This window comes from Rhinopithecus bieti, unplaced genomic scaffold (assembly GCF_001698545.2).
Source record: "Rhinopithecus bieti isolate Rb0 unplaced genomic scaffold, ASM169854v2 scaffold_30015, whole genome shotgun sequence".
NCBI lineage: Eukaryota > Metazoa > Chordata > Mammalia > Primates > Cercopithecidae > Rhinopithecus > Rhinopithecus bieti.
This window is the reverse complement of record NW_016812995.1, coordinates 404,742-424,968: the sequence shown is the minus strand read 5'-3', so window position 1 is coordinate 424,968 and position 20,227 is coordinate 404,742. Positions and strand designations below refer to the sequence as shown.

Sequence of the window (20,227 nt, the reverse complement as noted above, 5' to 3'; positions counted from 1 at the left end):
ATTTTCATGTTCTGAATTTTGAACTGTTTTAAGGGATAAGCAGAGGAACATCACTGAAGGGAATGCGAGGAAGCAATGTTGTGTAAAGCAGCCCTGGCCGCCTGACTGGCACAGCTGCTGGTAGCCTGTTAATCAGTCAGCCTGCAGTACAGGTCAAGACAGGGCAGACAGTGGAGGGCAGAAGCAAGGCCTGACATGCTGCTCAGGGAGCATGCTTTGCTCTTTGCCCCACCCCAAGCTCTCCCGCCAGGATCCCCACTGTCCCCGGCTCTTTTTTCCTTCACTTAGCTTCCTTGAGTGTTCTTATTCTCACTGTCTCTATTGAATAAACAGTTGCTACCAGTCACCGCTGCCTAGTCTGGTATTCCCCTTATGGGGAAGAACTGAGGTGGAGACAAGCCTTGTCCTCTGCCCTCATCATCTCCTCACTCCAGTCAGAAAAGGAATTTTTGCTTTGTTTGGCTCCAAGCAACCAAGGAAGCTAGAGCTGGGAGGTAGGAAACGTGAGCTCTGCCAGTGATTCACCCTGAGAATCTGTTCCTTCCTGGCTCTGGCCCTCAGTTGCCCCATCTGGGTAAAGGATGGTCTCTAAAGATTCTTCCACTTCTTGGTGTACAGTTCTAAAGCAGAGAAAGAAAGAATGATTAGCAGACTCCTGACAAGAGTGAGGCCTGATCAAAGACCTTCGTAGAGTCAGTCTCCAGCTGAACGATGATCCCCAAACCTTGGAACTGAGGCACTGAATGTCACTGGTCTCACGTTACCTTACGTTCCCCAAATCCTAATGTTTTGCTTTACTTCTTTCTCCCCTTAACTTTGTCCTCCCTTCCTCCCCACCATATCCTGTAAAGACTGCCAAAGGCTCTCTGTAATGCTTCAAGGCCCATGACCAGGTATCCTCTTTGAAGCTGTCTTCCTCATTTTCCTCTTTGTACCTGCCTTCATTCAAGGCCACAGCTAAGACCAAAGAGGGGTGTAACAAGAGTTTTCTAACCAGCCGAGCAGTTTTAAGTGGAATGAATACACTCTCCATATGGGAAGTATCAGGAAGATCACTGGCAACCATGTCCAGGGAGCAGAGGGAGGTGTCCGTGTGTGGGCTGGAGGGAGAGGGAAGTATTCCTCAAAGATCCCCTGCAGGGATGGACTAGATGATGTCTCAAATCTTTTTCAAATTTGCAATTTAATGATTCTATTAAATAAAAAGTTGTGGTAAGACTTCTGGTTTCTGGTCTGGCACATAAGGAGCTTAGAAATTGCCACTCCTTTTTAACAAGTAAAATGTTGAACAAACTGAAAAATGAATACTCTTCTTAGATCTGTCAGTGAAGTGAAGTCACAAGGCAAAAGACTGCCCCAAAAGTTAGAGACACACAGGTGAATACAGAGAATTACAATTTAGGCCAGGCGCGGTGGCTCATGCCTGCAATCCCAGGAGTTTGTGAGGCTGAGCGGGTAAGATCACTTGAGGTCAGGAGCTTGAGACCAGCCTGGCAACATGGGGAAACCCTGTCTCTACTAAAAATACAAAAATTAGCTGGGCGTGGTGATGCATACCTGTAATCCCAGCTACTCAGGAGGCTGAGGTTCAAGAATTGTTTGAACCTGGGAGGCAGAGGTTGCTGTGAGCCAAGATCGCAACACTGCACTCCAGCCTGGGCAACAGACTGAGACTTTGTCTCAAAAAAAAAAAAGAATTACAATTTACTGGACCAGAAATCCACAAGAAACCTCTGCAGGAACCAGTACCAGGATAAGAAAACCTGAACTTTAACTGACAAATTGCTGGAGACGCAATGTAGATTACTTTGAGAGTTAAGAACTCCAGAGAAAGGCCTCCATATTTCTGTGGCTTTTACTTCCAAGAGCTCTATTGGGTTCACACAGTGAATATCAGAGAAAAATTCTCTTATGCTTCCAGCAGGGAAAGGCAAGTAACCATTTGAAATAAGCCAGAGTGTTCTGGTTTTTTTTTTTTTTTTTTTTTTTGAGACAGAGTCTCGCACTGTCGCCCGGACTGGAGTGCAACGGCGCAATCTCGTCTCACTGCAATCTCTGCCCCCCGGGTTCAAGCGATTCTCCTGCCTCAGCCTCCCGATTAGCTGGGATTGCAGGTCCCTGCCACCATGCCTGGCTAATTTTTTGTACACTCTCCATATGGGAAGTATCAGGAAGATCACTGGCAACCATGTCCAGGGAGCAGAGGGAGGTGTCCGTGTGTGGGGTGGAGGGAGAGGGAAGTATTATTCCTCAAAGATCCCCTGCAGGGATGGACTAGATGATGTCTCAAATCTTTTTCAAATTTGCAATTTAAAGAGAGGGTGGGAGACTGAGAAGCACTTGTAACGTTCACAGTGCAGAGACACAGGCTCACTAAAAGACCGAGACCTAATCACAGGACCATAGACTGCTTTCCCTCTCCCCACAATTTACCACATCATTAAAGGCCTATTTACTGTAATTCCCTTTACCCAGTATACATCATGTCTAGCTTTCAACAACAGATTATAAGGCATACTAAAAGGCAAAAACACAGTTTGCAGAGACAGAGCAGAGATCAGAACCAGACTTAAATCTAGCAGTGTTTTGCCCTGTGACTTCACTTCTTTGACAGATCTAAGAAGAGTTATTCATGTTGGAATTACCAGACTGGGAATTTAAAGCAATGATGATTGACATGCTCTTAGGAAAACTCAATTTTCCTCTGCTCTCACACCAACAAAATAATCAAAAATGGAGACCTCTGTGACCCCCAAATATGTGGGAATTTCTCCCCACCAGCTAGGAAGCAATTAATTCTGTAGCCAACACCAGCTGGGTTTCTTCCAATTCAATTCCAACACTATCTACTTGCAGATAGCATCAGACCCCACAGGTTGAGGGCTAGGTCTCCAAGACTGGTGTTCCCACTTTCAGATACCAGTCACAAGTCTGGGACTCTGGAACTTCTGACAGACCCACTTAAGGTGGGGTTCCCCTGACACCTCTTTGGGTTAATTTGCTAGAGCAGCTCTCAGAACTCAAGAAAATGCTTAGGTTTACCAATTTATTATAAATAATATTTAAAAGGATAGAAATAAACAACTAGATGAAGAGATACATAGGGTGAGGTCTGAAAGAGTCCCAAGCACAGGAACTTCTGTCCCTGTGGAATTGGGGTGCACTACCCCCCTAGCATGTGGATTTTTTTTTTAAGACAGGGTCTTGCTGTTTTGCCCAGGCTGGAGTGCAGTGCACAATCATAGTTCATTGCAGCTTCATACTCCTGGGCTCCAACGATCCTCCCACCTCTGCTTCCTGAGGTCGCTGGGATTACAAGTGTGTGCTACTGCACCTAGCTTCCTGCACATGGATGAATTATTGTTCACCTTCCCTGTCACCCTCCATGTGTTCAGCTCCCTAGAAGCCCCCAGTCCTGTCCTCTTGGGCTTTTTTGTGGAGACTTCATTCAATAGGCATGATATGAATAGAAGCATGGACAGCCATGTCAAAATGTGATTGTACGAAAAGGGTATGATCTAAACCCAGCAAGCCCTGTCTGTTCAGATTCTTTTTGGCCACTCTGTGTAGCATTCCTTCCTCCAGGATACAGGGCAGGTCCCCCCTCTGGAATGAGGGCCTTTTATGACCCACAATCAGATTAGAGTCCTGCCTTGGGCAGAGAAAAGGAGACTGGAGAAGGTAAGAAAGAGAGATTCTGTTTACTGTAACAAGGGTTTATGGGAGTTATGGGCCAGGAACTATGGACAAAACATACACACATACATACATACACACACACACACACACACACACACACACCCCAAAGATGCTAAGGGCTCTAATGGAAAGTAGACAGCATACAAGAACAGATGGGCAATGTAAGCAGAGAGATGAACATTCTAAGAAAGAACCAAATAGAAATGCTAGGGATCAAAAACACTGCAACAGAAATGAAGAATGCCTTTGATGGGCCTATTGGTAGACTGGACATGCCTGAGGAGAGAATCTCTGAGCTTGAGGATATCGCATAAAAACTGCCAAAACTGAAAAGCAACAAGAACAAAAACTGAAAGGTGAAAACAGAGAATAACCAAGAACTAAAGAAAAACTATGAAAGGTATAACATGTGCAATGGGAATTCTAGGAGAAGAAAGAAAAAGGAACAAATGAAATATTTGAAATAATAATGATTGAGGATCTCCCCAAATTAATGTTGGTCACCAAACCACAGACCCAGGAAGCTCAGAGAACACCAAGTAGAATAAATGCCAAAAACTACACCTAGGCATCTCATTTTCAAACTACAGAAAATAAAAGATAAACTCCTGAAAAAGCCAGAGGGAAAAAACACACCTTACCTGTAGAGGAGTAAGAATTACATCTTTGGGAGGCTGAGGCGGGCGGATCACGAGGTCAGGAGATCGAGACCATCCTGACTAACATAGTGAAATCCCATCTCTACTAAATATACAAAAAATTAGCTGGGCATGGTGGCACGTGCCTGTAGTCCCAGCTACTCGGGAGGATGAGGCAGAACTGCTTGAACCTGGGAGGCAGAGGTTGCAGTGAGCCGAGAGCACGCCACTGCACTCCAGCCGGGCAACAGAGTGAGACTCTGTCTCAAAAAAAAAAAAAAAAAAGAATTACATCAGCTTCTCAGAAACCACATAAGCAAGAAGAAAGTGGAGTGAAATATTTAAAGTGCTCAGAGAAAAAAGCCCCACCAACTTAGAATCCTGTATCCTGCGTAATTATCCCCCCAAAATGGTAGAGAAATAGAGACTTTCTCAGGCAAACAAAAACTGGGGGAATTTGTTACAAGTAGACCTGTCTTGCAAGAAATGTTAAAAGAAGATCTTCAGAGAGTAGGAAAATTACATAGGTCAGAAACTCGGAAGTACATATAGAAATGAAGAGTATCAGAGAAGAAATAAGTGAAGGTAAAAAAAAAAAAAAAAAAGTTTATTTTACTTAAACATAATTGACCTAAAAGATAACATTTTCTTCAAAATAACAGCAGCAAATTAGATTATCTTTGCTTGTGTATATATATATACACACACATATATAATATATATGCTTATGTATAACTGAAATGAATGACAGCAATAATATAAAGGATGAGAGGGAGGAAACAGGATTATTTTGTATTGGTACTACCTGTGAAACAGTATAGTGTTATTTGAAAAAAGACTTAAATTAGTTAGAAATATACATTGCAAACTCTAGTCAACTACTAAACAAAGATAAAAAAGGAAGTAAAATTGGTATGCTAAGAAAGGGGAGAAAATAAAATCATATAAAATTCTCAATTAAAACTACAAAAGGCAGAAAAAGAGTAGAAGACAAAAATAAGTTTGAGGAACAAGGGCAACAAATAGAAAACTATAACAAGTGTTAGTCCAACTGTATCAATAGCAGATCACTTTACATGCCATCAGTATTAAAAACATCAACAAAAACGCAGAGGTAGTCAGTGTGGATCAAAAAAACCCAAGACTCAACTGTATGTTTTCAACAAGACACCCCCTTTAAACATAGACACATATAGATTAAAAGTAAAGAAATGGAGAAAAATATACCATGCAACACTGATCAAAAGATAGTAGGAGTCGCTCAGACCAAGTAAAGTTACCAGGGATAAAGAGGGACATTACTTAATGGAGTCAATTTTCCAAGAAGATGTAACAATCCTTAATGTGTATGTACCTAAAAACAGAGCATCAAAACATGTCAGGCAAAAACTGATAGAAGTGGAAGGAGAAACAGATGAGTCCACTATTACAGTGGACACCCATATGCAAAAAAACTTACTCTACAAACAATCTTACACCCTTCACAAAAATTAACTCAAAATGAATCACAGACCCAAACAGAAAATGCAAAACTATAAAATCCTTAGAAGACAACAGGAGAAAACCTTGATGACCTTGGGCATAGTAATGATTTTTTAGTTACAACACCAAAGACGTGCTCCATGAAAGAAATAATTGGTAAGCTGGACTTTATTACAGTTAAATACATCTGCTCTGTGAAAGACACTGTTAAGAGAACAAGAAGATAAGACACAGACTGGGAGAAAATATTTGCAAAAGGCATATCTCATAAAAGACTAACAAAACTATACAAAGAACTGTTAAAACTCAATAAGAAAATTAACTTAATTTTAAAATGAGCAAGTCTATTAACTATAAATGACTCTTTAACCTTCCAACCTCACATATAGAGAAACCAACACCAGGATATAATTTCTCCCCTATCAGTTCAGCAAAAATTAACACGTATAATATATTCTGTTGGCAAGTCATGCTTACATAAGTAAATAATTGAACTCACACATAGTGAGGGAAAAGGGAAAGCTCTTCCTTACAGTAGAATTCCAATTAATAAATTTAGAATAAGTGATGGAAACAGAAAATCTTCATTTAGTCAGAATCTGGGACAGTTAATTTAAAACAAAAAAGAAAAAAATTATTTAGCAAATATCACAGTTATAATTGAGCTACGTAAGAATCATCAAAGAATGCTAACGTTTTTGAGCAAAGTTATGAGTAATAAGATTTATATAATCTCAAACTACCTCATCACAAAACATTAATTATAAGAGGAAAAATAGTAACTTTACAGTGGAGAAATCCAGCAAACACACCTTAACCAAGTGATCAGTTAACATAACCACTAATGAGATGTTTACATGGTGTGCTTCCTGATGATCAATTGCAAAGAGCCTGACATCAATTCAGTGGTTTTCTTTCTCTAAATGCATAGCCTGAATTTAATCATGAGACAACATCAGATAAATCCAAATTGAGTCATTCTGCAAAACAACTAGCCATCATTTTTCAAGTGTGAAGGCCATGAGAACAAAGACTAGGAGCTATCCCAGATTGAAAAAGTCTAAGGAATTATAACAATTAAATACAATGTGAGATCCTGAATTGAATCGTGGGACCAGAAATAGTAGTAGTGGGGCAATTGACAACTTTTACATAACATCTGTAGACTAGTCAATAATGTATCAACGTTAATTTCCTGATTTTGATCATTGTAAGTGGTTATGTAAGATGTTAACATTTGGGGAAGTTGGGAGATGGGTATAGGGGAATTCTTTGTACTGTTTTTGTAAATTTTTTTGTAAGTCTGAGATTATTTCAAAACAAAAAGTTAAAATTAGGGGGGAAGTGGGGAGGGCTAAAGACCTGAACACACACCTCACCAAAGATACACAGATAGCAGATAAGCATATGAAAAGATGCAAATGTCATTAGGAAGTTGCAAATTAAAAAGAGGTATCACTACACACCTATTAGAATGGCCAAATCCAAAATACCAGTAACAGCAAATGCTGTTAAAGATGTGGAGTAACAGGAACTCTCATCCACTGCTGGAGGGAATACAAAACGGTACAGCCACAAGGTTTGGTAGTTTCTTACAAAACATAGCCTTACCCACGATCCAGTAATCGCACACCTTGGAGTTTATCCAAATAAGCTGTTGCTGTTTTCAACTGTCTACACAAATATCTGCCCTCAGATGTTTACTACAGCTTTATTCATAATTGCCAAAATTTGGCAATAATCAAGGTGTCCTTCAGTGGGTGAATAAACTGAGGTACAGACTATGGAATATTATTCTGTTAAAAAGAAATGTGCTATCAAGCTATGAAAAATCACTGAGGAAACTGAAATGCATATTACTAAGTAAAAGGAAAATTTGAAAAGGCTACATACTCTTTGATTCTAACTATATGACACTTTGGAAAAGGCAAAAGACAGTAAAAAGATCAGCGGTTCTCACAGGCTAGTGGGGGAGGGAGGAACAGGTAGCACAGAAGTTTAGAGCAGTGAAACTATTCTGTGTGATACTGTAATGGTGGATATATGTCATCACATATTTGTCAAAACCCATAGAATGTACACCACCAAGAGTGAACCCTAATGTAAACTATGGACTTTGGGTGATAATGGTGTGTCAATGTACATTCATCAATTGTATCAAATGTACCACTCTAGTGGGGGATGTAGTGGAGGCTGTTTGTGGGTGGAGTCAGGAGGTGTGTGGGAACTCTTTGTATCTTCTACTCAATTTTATTGTGAAACTAAAACTGCTCTAAAAACTAAAGTCCATTAAAGAAAAAAACAAAACAAAACAAAACAAAACGAAAAACCTTGGGGTAGATGACCTGACTCAAAGGAGGAATCCCTGAATGGATGCACTGAGTATTGCTGCCGAACAAATAAAGCTAAGGAACCAAGCCTAGTGATACGACCTATCTTGTCAGAAATGGGCAAGTGAAGGCTCAATTTGCCCTTGACCCTTTCCCTTCCCTCCAGATATACCATGGTCACTTACGAGTAACCAGTACCTCCTTCCTATCCCCATGATAGTTTGATTCCACTTTTATAACTTGCTTATCTTGAAAGCAAAATCAACTAGCTGCAGGCCAAACAGTACTGTCAACTCCAAGGCTCCACAGCCCTGAGCTCTGAAATACCAGGACCCACAAGCAGTGTTATCATGGATCAAAAGCCACTGCCGTTGGGAAGGATGGATGATGAGGGAAGATTCCTCCTGCAGTTGGGAGGACAACAGGAATACAAAGGAGCCTAGAATCTTATATGTAACTTCACCATTGCAATATCAAAGCCAAGAAGAGATAAGTTCAGCCCTGTTCTGAACTTTCAAAAGAGACTCCCAAGGGCTTGAATCTGGCATCCTTCCTTGCCCAACAGCACGAGCAAAATCAAAGATTTAAAAAGATCAAAAGATAAGAAAAGGAGTTCCATATCCCACCCTAATTCCTTGGGCTGACCTCATCCCTCCCTTTTAGGGTTGCAGTTTCCCCAACTATATAATGGCTTTAACGGTTCTAGGTAATTTGTAGATCAACAGACACACTTTATAGTTTATATGTACTTTGGCTTCTATTCACATGAAAAATTAAAGTTGATGGTGATTCCCTGACCCACAACCCACAGCTCTCTGCCAACGGCCACTAAAATAAAGCATCCATACACCACTACGATTTACTCTTTATTGATTAAAAATGAAGAAAACATGCAGTAAAATACAAAGTCCAAAAAAAGGAGGAAAAAGTTGAATATTTTACATCTTCCATAACCTAGCATACATCATAAGGAGGAATCTCCACTTATTGGTACATCATTCTATCCTCCAGATTATTAAATATTATCAGCTGGCTCTAGGGTTTGGTTCAAAACTTAAGCAAAAACCCAAACAAATCCATTAGTCATTTAGAAAGACCAAACATTTCACAAATAGCATTGGCACATATTACTTTGTGCTATAGTTAGTCCCTACTCCAGGGATAAGGGGATCCTGGGACCTAGTGACAGAGGTGCACTCTGAACCAGCATTCCTAGAAAGGAGTACAGTCACTCACTAGGTTACATGCTGTTCCACCTGGGCAGTTTCTGTTCATGTATTTTCTCAGTATCACTGCACAAGCCAGCAAAGGGAGTCTACCACACATCATGCAGAAGAAATAACACTGTCCTGGGACATGGTGTCTGTCTTCTAATTCCTAGCAGGGCAAACAATGAACTGAAAAGAAGGAGAAACCCCAGCCCAATTCTATTTGCCATGACTGCCCCACTGCAGTTCACAGGTAATGATGGGCTAGAGAAAGTGAACAGGGGATGGGCTGCTGCTCACTCCCAGCTGGGCACCAGACCATCTCCACACAGAATGCTAGAACAGAGTGATACTACCACCCCTTGGATTCATAAATAAGTAGATTATGATGGGTTTGTTTGAAACAAACAAACAGAAAGACTCTAAGGTAAGCCACTAGTCTTGTGCCAAAGAAGATGCTATCTCTTTTCTATACCTCATTCCCACCTCCCTGTCCTTTTTCCTCTCCATCCCCACCCCCCCCACCCAAAAAAAGAGAAAGAAAAGCTAAATATTTTTCTAGCAAGCTAGTCAATCTTCTTTTCTCCCTTCTGGCTCAGCAGGCTCCCTCCTTTTACCAAGACTGCTGGGACATTGAACTTTGGTGTCTGATTTTCTCACCTACTCTCCTCCCAACTCCCATCTGAAATTCATCCCCTCTTCCTCCCCAACATCCATCTCTTTCCCAACATGCCTTTGCACCTAGGGCAGGTGAAGAAAGCCCATGACTAAAACTAAAGGCTCAGAATGAAACAAAAGGTGTGACAAGTTATTTGTGGGGAAGGCTTTCAGATATGTTCCAAGAGAAAATAAGGTAAAACAACCTTGTTCATCAGACCAACACTTCTGGAAAGGGCTCGAGTGATTCTGTAAAGGGCAACTCTCCCCCTTTCCAGGGACCCACAGCCCATCTTTGTGTATCTTTTTAAGGCCAGATTGAGTATCCCACTCATATATAAAACTCGACAGGGTTACTAGCAGTTAGACAAAGACTATGAAACGGTAGGAAAAAAGAAAAATCAACCTCACTGATTATTCACATATTGCATTATGAGTGCTCTTTTTAAACCTAAAGAATAATTTATATTATTTCTGTAGAAAATCAAATGAACACTGTCTACTCATAAAACCTAAAAGTCACGGCACATGTGGTTTCACTTTCCATCTTGAGTTAGCTTCAGCACACAGAGACCCCCTCCAAAGGGTCAGTGCAGGAGAGCAGGCAGAAGGCAGGCCTCTCCGGCCCAGTGTGTGTTCTCCTTTATTGCTGTAGAAATCTCAGCCTTGTATACCCATTTCCTCATGACTTGGAGGCCAGGCGAACTGATTTTCATGGGAGGATTGAGTTTTTCTTCAATTTAATATTTGAAAATAAATACTTCTCCAATGATATGAATTATGATTTTCCTGTTCAAAAACCACCTCTTGCAAAATTCACATTTACAAGCCATTACTCGATGTTGTCTGTAAAAACAATCCAAAGTTCCACTTTGAAGGATCCGATGGCTGAAGTTCGGCTACAGTCAGATGTTTTGCACCAGCTGAAGTTAAGGCTAGCAACCCTTTCTGGAGAGAGCAATGAAGAAGGGGGTGCCTGAGGGCAGCTTCAGCAAAACGCTTAGAAACACCATGAACAAAACAAGAACACAGTTTAGGCTGCCTCCATCTGAGGCTGTGCTTTTTCCTAACAAAGGTTGCTAGAATTCACATCAGGTACAAAGAAAAAACACTAAATTAAATTCTCTGGGCTCCAGCTGAACAATCAATTCTACTTCAGTGGTAAAGAGATATCCCAAGATGTCCATATCCTGGCAGGTGTGGGGGAACAGGCGGGATGAGGAAGCCCGATACAGCTGCTACTTTTCCACCTGGGCCATCATTGGAGTAAGGCAAGAATGAGCTGACAGATCTCCCTCCTGGGCCTTGAAGCACATGGGCCACTTCTCAGATGGAGGAAGACAGGGGACATATGAAGTAAGTTTACTAACGGAACTCTGGGGATGCTGGCCACTAGTGATCCAACTTTTCTTTTCCTGTGGGAAAAGGAGGAATGATGGCAGGAAGAACATAAAGACTTCTAAAGCTCCTAGCCGGGAGGTTTGTTGCTGGGTTCTTTGGCAGTAGTGGGTTTAGGCCAATAGAAGCAACAGAGATACGCATGTGTGGAATCTCCTTAGGCCGCCTCTTCCAGGGTTGTGGTTTAGCTGATGCTGAGCTGGGCAAATCCTATCAGTTTACCATCATCAGGAATATCCGAGCCTTCGACACCAGATGCCTAAGAACCAAACAAAATGAGAAACTGTGATTATTTATAAACAAACTTGCAGGTAGCAAATAAAACTGACATGGGATAGTGGGAAGGTAGGCAGTGGGCAACAGGTCCCTAGGATACACATATGAGACTGACGAAAGTATTTATTCCAGAAAAGAAGGGGGCTGGGTAAACAGCTAGAGTCAGACTGGCTAATAGTTTCTCTTATGAATAGCCAAGGGGCTGGGGTCAGAGGTTTCCTGGCATGGACAGAGGAAGAGTGGCCACTCAAAGGGAAACATCAGCCCAGGGCACTGGGGAGGCTAAATGAACACAATCCACCACATTTTAATATTCTCATCACTCAGGGCACATAGAAGCTGGTCTGGAGAAGCTGCCAGTGTGTAAAAGGCAAGATGTTTTCATAAGGAAGAAGGGATGAGTACCAGTTTGAAAGTGACAGATCGATTTGACTGAGGTTCTTCCACAATTTTCTGCAAATTAGCTGCCACTGTAATCATACAAACAGAGAAGGTAATGAATGAGAAGTTACATACATCCACTTTCAACCGTATTTTAAAAGCTTAAATGGTAGTTAAGAATATGCTCTGTACAATCAAAATGGAAGCAGACAGATCAAATAATCACTCCCCAAATGAAAGTGTCTTTTAAACTGATTTCTAAGTAGTACACCTTGAGCCACTGTCAAATTAATTTTCTTTAAAATGTTGCATTGGCCGGGCGCGGTGGCTCAAGCCTGTAATCCCAGCACTTTGGGAGGCCGATACGGGCGGATCACGAGGTCAGGAGATCGAGACCATCCTGGCGAACATGGTGAAACCCCGTCTCTACTAAAAAAATACAAAAAAACTAGCCAGGCAAGGTGGCGGGCGCCTGTAATCCCAGCTACTCGGGAGGCTGAGGCAGGAGAATGGCGTAAACCCGGGAGGCGGAGCTGGCAGTGAGCTGAGATCCATCCGGCCACTGCACTCCAGCCTGGGCGACAGAGCGAGACTCCGTCTTAAAAAAAAAAAAAAAAAAAAAAAAATTGTTGTATTAAGCTAGGAAAGACATGCAGGTAAAAGAGGTATGATTTCCTGATTTACGTATCAGAAACCCCAAGGCCAGAAGTCAACAAACTAGCCTGTGGTCTGTTTTTGTTCTCCGGCAAGCTACGAGTGGTTTAAAAGCGACAGACACTGTACATGGCCCGCAAGGCCTAAACTATTTACTATCTGGTCTTTCATGGAAAACTGTGCCTAAGGACATGGTCTTTTCCTTCAGTAACAAGGACCTGTGGCCTCATTGGGCCTTCTCTCTTCCTTCCTGCTTTTCTAGGACTAAATCTCTAATGACTTTTGTTCAACTGGGGCCACAAAAATTAGGTATCCAAAACAGCTCAGATATGGCCAAGCTTACTTTAACTTATTACTTTTGCCATAATTTCTATTAGTCTCCTAAAGACATTGGGTGTGCTTTCACTTACTATCATTGGAGGTCACAAAGCAAACTCAGAGGTGAAATTTTGTGTGTGTGTAAGGAACTATCCCATTACCTATAATTTCAGCAAAGTCAAGAACCATTTCAAGAACCATCAGACCTACTCAGTGAAATTAAAAACCTGCTTTTCTATGTACTAAGTATACAGAGACACAGGAGCACATGGGCAGAACGCAATGGAGTTACCTATTACTAAATCCCTTCCGTCGACCAGGCCAGCAGAAATGAGTTCCTGAGAGACACCCTCCGCTGTATCTGCAAGGACAAAGAAGACAGTGCTCTGTTTTTTGTGCATACTTGACGCTGTTAACTCTCACAGCTAGTGTGGGTGTCAGTGTGCCATGCTAGGCCCAAGCTGGCTGCTAAATCCACAGAACCAAGAAGGCAGGCAGGGTCTTCCTCCCAAAGACTTTTCCTACCACTGGGATTATCTCAAGTGAGGAATTCTCACAGATCTAGCTAGAGGGCAGAATCTGTATAAACCAGGTGGCAAATATCTGGTTTATACAGCTCAATGTAAAGATAACTTTCTAAATGGTGTAATGTAGATGGGTTCCGGCCCAGTCAGAAGAGCACCTGACACTGATGCAAAATTCCTATTTCGAGTACAATTCTGGACTGAGCTCTCAGAGCTCTGAGACATGATGTTGAATACTGAGCATCTCTAGGGCTAAAAAACCAAAATGATTTATTCTCAAAAACTGAGGCAACAATTTTGTCTCAAAAAATTTTGTCTCTTCTCTTTGGGAATCACACTCCAAGTTTTTTACTAAATTCATTTACTTTTTTATTCTGGTGGGCTTTTCTTCTTATCTAGTTATCCCAGGTGGTACAATCTGAGCAATGGGTATAACTAGAAAGTAAAAAGATGAGGATAGAATATCCCCAATTAACCTCATCTTCAACCGACTCAGTAGTACTGGTTCCCAAGGGCTTGAAAATGAGCACCTCAGAAGAACAGGAGGACTGCTGCAGAGAGTGTCCACACATTCACACAGGCAACCAGCAATTTGAATTAATTCCTGAAAATGTGATGTTGCCTGGTTTTTAAAAAGTAAAACTGGTAACACCTCTGTACACCTGCATCTTTTCTCTTTAGTGGTTAGTTGCTGATGATAGTGAGACAGCAAGAAGAATAAGCATGATACACAGAACAGATACTTGCTGGCTACTCCCCAAATTAGAATCCTGAGTAATAAAGGCAAGAAACAAAACATGCCTTGTTCAAGGTGAAGTTCGACAGCCAGAAACAGTACATGACAGGCCTCAGCTTCTGTCTGAGGAGAGAGGAGACTGCAGACCTTGTTTCTTTACCATCATGAAGGACAACCATGTATAAAGCAAGAACTCTGGATTCTGACAGACCTGGTTTGAATTCCAGCTCTACCTCTTTCCAGCTGTGTGACCTTGAACAAGTTACTTTGCCTCTCTCTAAGTCTTGATTTCATCATCGATAATATGGGGATAATAATTTTTCCTTAGTAGGCTGCTGTGAGAATTTAATACGATAACGCTTAAGACAATGCCTGGCCTATACTAAGCTGTAAAGAGCTATTATATATTTATTACTGTTTGTGTTATTATATAAGGTTTTCTAAATGTGTTTAGTAGTCTACAAACTGCATTTTTATCTCACTTATATGCTCCCCAAAACCGGGAAAATTTTTATTATCCTTTAAAAGCAAAACTTCACAAAGGACAGAAACTTCACAACACATTTCATTGAATCACAAATTAGAAGCTATTTTGTTTTCAATCCGTTTGATGCCTCACCTCTCCCAGGAGTAAATTCAAATCGAATATCATTTAGTTCTTTTTTGGAATTCCTATGAAAGAAAGCAGAAGGCATAAAATAAGAATTTCTAAATTTATGCAAAGAGATTTTGCCAACATGTATTAAGAAAGCTGTGCCTCAAGAAAGACTGTTTTGTTCCCATAGATCATACGATGTATTCAGATATGTTCACACTGCAGAGCTCAGAGCAAAACCAATTTAGAATGACCATCTAATTGTCCTACAACCCTTTGAATCTACGTCCCTTACTGATCAATATAAAAATTTCATGCCTTTGAGTAGATTCTTATATGCCCACTCCCATCCTTATTCCCACTAAGAACATATAGAACTAAGAGGAAAATTGTATGAGCACAGGGAGGTGTGATTAAAATGATACAGGATGCCTTTTTCATCCCTATCCCCATTCCTACATGCCCACAATTCATTGCCTACCACTGGTGATCAGTCTTGGCAGACTCATAAAATGAAATACACAATACTCCCTCAAATTCCATAGGAATTCAAACAATATACGAGAGATGGGGATAATAAAGAAAAATTTTAGAAGTAGTTTTTATATAGGACTTAACAGATATGCAGGATTTGGGTAGGCAGAGAAGATAGGGAAAGGAATTGGGTCCATACTGATAGCAGAGTTAATACATGACTCCAGAAATTCAAACATGACTGGTGAGGTACAATTTCAGTGATGACCACACCACGTACTGAGATAAAGCAGGATCCCTGGAGGTTATAAGGTTTAAAGACAGAGAAATGAGAGCATTATATATCTAAGGGCAGATATGCCTGCTCACTTAGGACTCAAATCTATTTTATATAAATAATGGAGAGGGTTTACTTCTATTTGAAGAATAATATACTTGAGGATGTTACTGAAATTGTGCTTAAAATAGAACTACCCATTTCAAATATAACCTGCCCCAAATGATTTTCCCTTGCATTGCATTCTATCTACACAGGTACATACAAACTTATACTTCTGCTTATATACACTACCTGAAATTTGCTTTTAGCTGTGTCAGTACATAGTTCAAATCAACTTCCAACCTAGACTTGATTATTAAGGGAGTCATTTAATTTTCTCTTTTCTCAGTATCCATCTTTCCACAGTACCAAAGAGTGCTATACATAATCTGTGCTTAATACATTTCACAATAATTTTCTTAAAGTGTTATTCTTTATGTAGAATTAAAACAGCATGAGGTTGTCAAGACATCCTAGTAATTCAGAATTTTTGAGATGAGACCAGGTATACTGAGTAGGCTTCTGTAAAGGAAAGGTAACCAAATCTGCTTTTCACATTTATGGCATAAATGCATTGCTCCTAGTAGCAGGGAGCAATAAGATTCTCCTTACCACATTCTCTTAAATAGCTCTTGCTGCCTCTATCTCCAATTATGACCTTACCGAAAGATGACTAGGAATTCATATGTGCAAGGGGAATGCATTAATGGTAATTCAGTGGAACTCTTTTTTAAAACATGTTAGTTTTAAAAGACCTGAGTTGCCTCAAGTGATACTTTAATACTAATGTTTTTTCAAAGGCATTTATGAGTAGAAAGAGACCTAACTAGAGCAATCCAACAGCCATAGTTATTCTGACAAGAAAGCTCTGGAATTTGAATCCAGCCACTAGTGCTGGTGGTAGCGGTGGAGGAGGCGGGGACAGGGGGCAGGGAGTTAAAATGAACAGATTGCTACCTATGGTACTTCCTGCTGAGCAATCTGTCAGGACCTCTCTATATGTTCCCACCAAGAACCACCAATTTAGGGTACTGGCTGCAAAACAGAAACAGACTACAAAAACATTTAGAGGTTTCCTTTTAATCTTCTAAAAACAAGGCCTTTATTTGATCTATCACAATCAAAAAGTCCTCCCCTCTTGGGTTAGTTGATCTCAGAGTCCAAGGTGCTTACCTGGTCACAATTATAAGACTGATCTTCAGATAAACCAGTTAGTGCTGCTCCCCTAAAAACTGTTCCTCAATTACAGGCTACACTTCCTGACCCAAACTAGCTACACTGCAAATACACAAACTCATCACCAATTAGCATAGAAACAACTAAGAGAACATGTGCATCAGTTAGTTACAACACCCGTTGACATCCAGGTCCTCACTGTTGCTATTATTTCTGAGGAAAATAATATACCATGAAGCAAACAGAGCTTGATGCTGGAGAACATACAATCCTATCCAGTTACTCTCAGGCACAGACTATTACAGCACATGCAGAGTATTCAGAAAACAAAACAAAACAAAAAATGTCTACTTACCTTAATCTTAGTACTAGACTGATTGGGATCTTGGTTTCTTGTGAACCTGATCCTGAAGACAAAGCCTAAAAAGCATTGAAAGGTATACAGTCATTGCCTGAAACATTAAGTGGGGAGGTGACTAATGGTCACTGGCAGAGGAATCATGTACTTGGCAGCAATTTTCTTCATCTCCAGCTGAGGTCGTACTAATCCCCAGGACATTCCCTGCTGGAGGAGGACATGCACTCCAAGGCAGCAACAAAAGCTGAATGTCGGTTTAAGTCCAACACAATGAGAAAGACAATTCTCAAGCCCAGATGAAATTTCACATATAGCCACATTTACATTTTATATTTCTGAGACCCCTGTTCCCCTCTACAAGACTGAAAAACACGAAGCTACATTTCTCATTTTTTAAAAATCTGCCAGTGCACCATAAGGCAATACAAAAGGTAGAGCCTGAACCAGCAGCCTTTCAGGAATCCATCCAAACCATACATAGGTTCCATCTTTTTACGGCTAAACTAATCCTCTCTGAAAATTGTACAGCTATCGCTTGCTTATGGGAGGACATGCATTCAATTTAAGTTGTTTATAAAATGAATCTAATTTTTCCATCAGTTTTCCTAAGACAACTGTATCTTTTCCCATATGCAGGACAGAGATGGAAAGCTTGAGGGATGAAAAAGTTAAATGAAGTAAGTGCCATGACTAATTGGAAACGCTCAAAGCAGTGATCTCCAAAGGCAGAACACAAGATGATCTACTGGGGTGCAAAGAAAAAAAAAAAATCAGACCGTTAATTTCTATTTCTTTTCATCTAAAACTTTAGACAAGAAAATGGAACTTCTAATATTTAATAAATGAATGGATGCTGAAAGTCTTACTTTAACCATGTACCATAGGGGCCACATGTTGTATGCAGTGTCTGAGGTTCATTGAAGGGAGAGTAGGAGTTACACAGCATGTAGTAGCCCACTGCAGGGCCTTCATTCACTTGGCTGCTCTTAATGAAGTATGATTTGATAAAGTTTGTGTGCACCTGGATAAATGAGGTTACAGATTATAATACCCAGACTTAACAAACCAACCCTCACAAAATTGACAAATAACTTAAAAAGAGTAATAGAGAAAAACCACAGATAACAGAGTATTAATAAAAGTATAAGCCTGAGTGAACAACAAAAATAGCACAGCCATTGATTCTCCTAGTCTCTGTTGAACTTCATGAACTGCATTCTGAAGTTAAATGTATTATCTAATACAAAGCTGACAAGAAATTAGCCCAAAATTTTTGATGTTTGAAATATTTCCATCATTAACTTATTCTGTTGCGTAAAAACCTGCATGTGATCCTTGTAAAATTCTCTTACCTGTACATGCTTAAAAATGTGAAGACAGAATTTCTAACTTGTTTCAAAATCTAACAAGACATTAACCTGATTACATTACGTTGTGTTCCATATTAATATCTGCTCTTTTCATCTACCCAAAGGAATGACCATGAAAGCATATCCCCGGCTTCACCTGTGCTGTTTTTGCTGGCTCTGCGGTGGGTGGGAGAGAGACTTGAGTTGGCTGTGTAGGCATCTGCCCAGCTGGCTGAGGTAGATGAGCAGAGATCTGTTCTGGAACTTGGAGCAAAGTACCCACAGGATCAGTTGTTGGAAAAAGCTACAACAAAAACACACATACAGTGCTTCTTAAGTTGTGTGGAAAGGGAGGCAGGTCTGCTGACGGCAAGCGCAGCCTTTCAGGGTGATATTTTCAAAGTAGTTTCTGGGTAGTGTACAGGTTTTGTGTCTACTCCGAATACATCTATTCCAAATGGAAGTCAAATATTTTTAGGCTTTTAAACTTTTAGCAACTCTGTGAGGTATAATTTATATTCCTCTACATTTATCCACTGTAACTATACAATTTAGCGATTTTTGTACAATATATAGAATTGTGCAACCATCACCACAATCATTTTAGAACACTTCCATCACCCCCAAAAAGTCCTCTCGTGTCTATAGTTAGTTCCTGCTTCCACACCCAGCCGCTATAGGCAACAACTGATCTAATTTCTATAAATTCGCTCTTCTGGGTACTTCACATAAATGGAATCAGATAATACATAGTCTTTTGTGTCTGTCTTCTTTCACTTTGCATTATATTTATTTTTAACGAAATCTATTCCATTCCTTTGCCCAGCAAAACAGCACCTCCAAAATACAGATTTAAGTATGTAATACAAAATTACAGAAGCTATATTTTTCCATGCATGGGGACTTTGTATTTCTTACAAAGACAATCAACCAATAATTCCTTAACATATCTGAAATGCATTTTAAAAGTGAATGTGATGCTTTAAAACTAAAAAAATATATTTTATATATGTTATTCTATATGTCTGAAATAGTTCATAAATTTTAATTATGCAGTTTGGGGGGAAATGACTGACTGTGAGTATAAAAACAAGTTAAACATATTCAAAATTATGCAGTTAGTTGGGGAAAAACGATGCAACAGCCAAAATGTAAAGTTGAAAGAGAAAAACATTCCAACAGTAGTAATAGAGGCCGAATAGGTGATATTATATAAGCAAAATCAAGGAGACAAGGAATAAAATTTTGTGTTCATTTAACTTCATACATAAGAAGTCATAAGTTACTCACTGGTTCTAGATTTTTATAGAAAAGTAGGCCTTTAAGAGTACTTTTGAAAATGTTAGGCCGGGCGCGGTGGCTCAAGCCTGTAATCCCAGCACTTTGGGAGGCCGAGACGGGCGGATCACGAGGTCAGGAGATCGAGACCATCCTGGCTAACACGGTGAAACCCCGTCTCTACTAAAAAATACAAAAAAAAACTAGCCGGGCGAGGTGGCGGGCGCCTGTAGTCCCAGCTACTCCGGAGGCTGAGGCAGGAGAATGGCGTAAACCCGGTAGGCGGAGCTTGCCCGGAGGCTGAGGCAGGAGAATGGCGTAAACCCGGTAGGCGGAGCTTGCCCGGAGGCTGAGGCAGGAGAATGGCGTAAACCCGG

General features: G+C 40.5%; 1 protein-coding gene across 1 annotated transcript in view; it reads right to left on the bottom strand.

The window, feature by feature from the left end:
• Window positions 1–9,003: 9,003 nt before the first annotated feature.
• OXSR1 (oxidative stress responsive kinase 1) overlaps window positions 9,004–20,227 on the bottom strand; it is a 97,754-nt gene continuing 86,530 nt past the window's right edge. Inside the window, 6 exon segments of the mRNA XM_017847390.1 lie at window positions 9,004–11,671; window positions 12,094–12,158; window positions 13,334–13,402; window positions 14,921–14,973; window positions 17,221–17,285; window positions 18,730–18,876. Of these exon segments, the coding sequence (XP_017702879.1) occupies window positions 11,597–11,671; window positions 12,094–12,158; window positions 13,334–13,402; window positions 14,921–14,973; window positions 17,221–17,285; window positions 18,730–18,876 (474 nt within the window). The 3' untranslated portion in view covers window positions 9,004–11,596.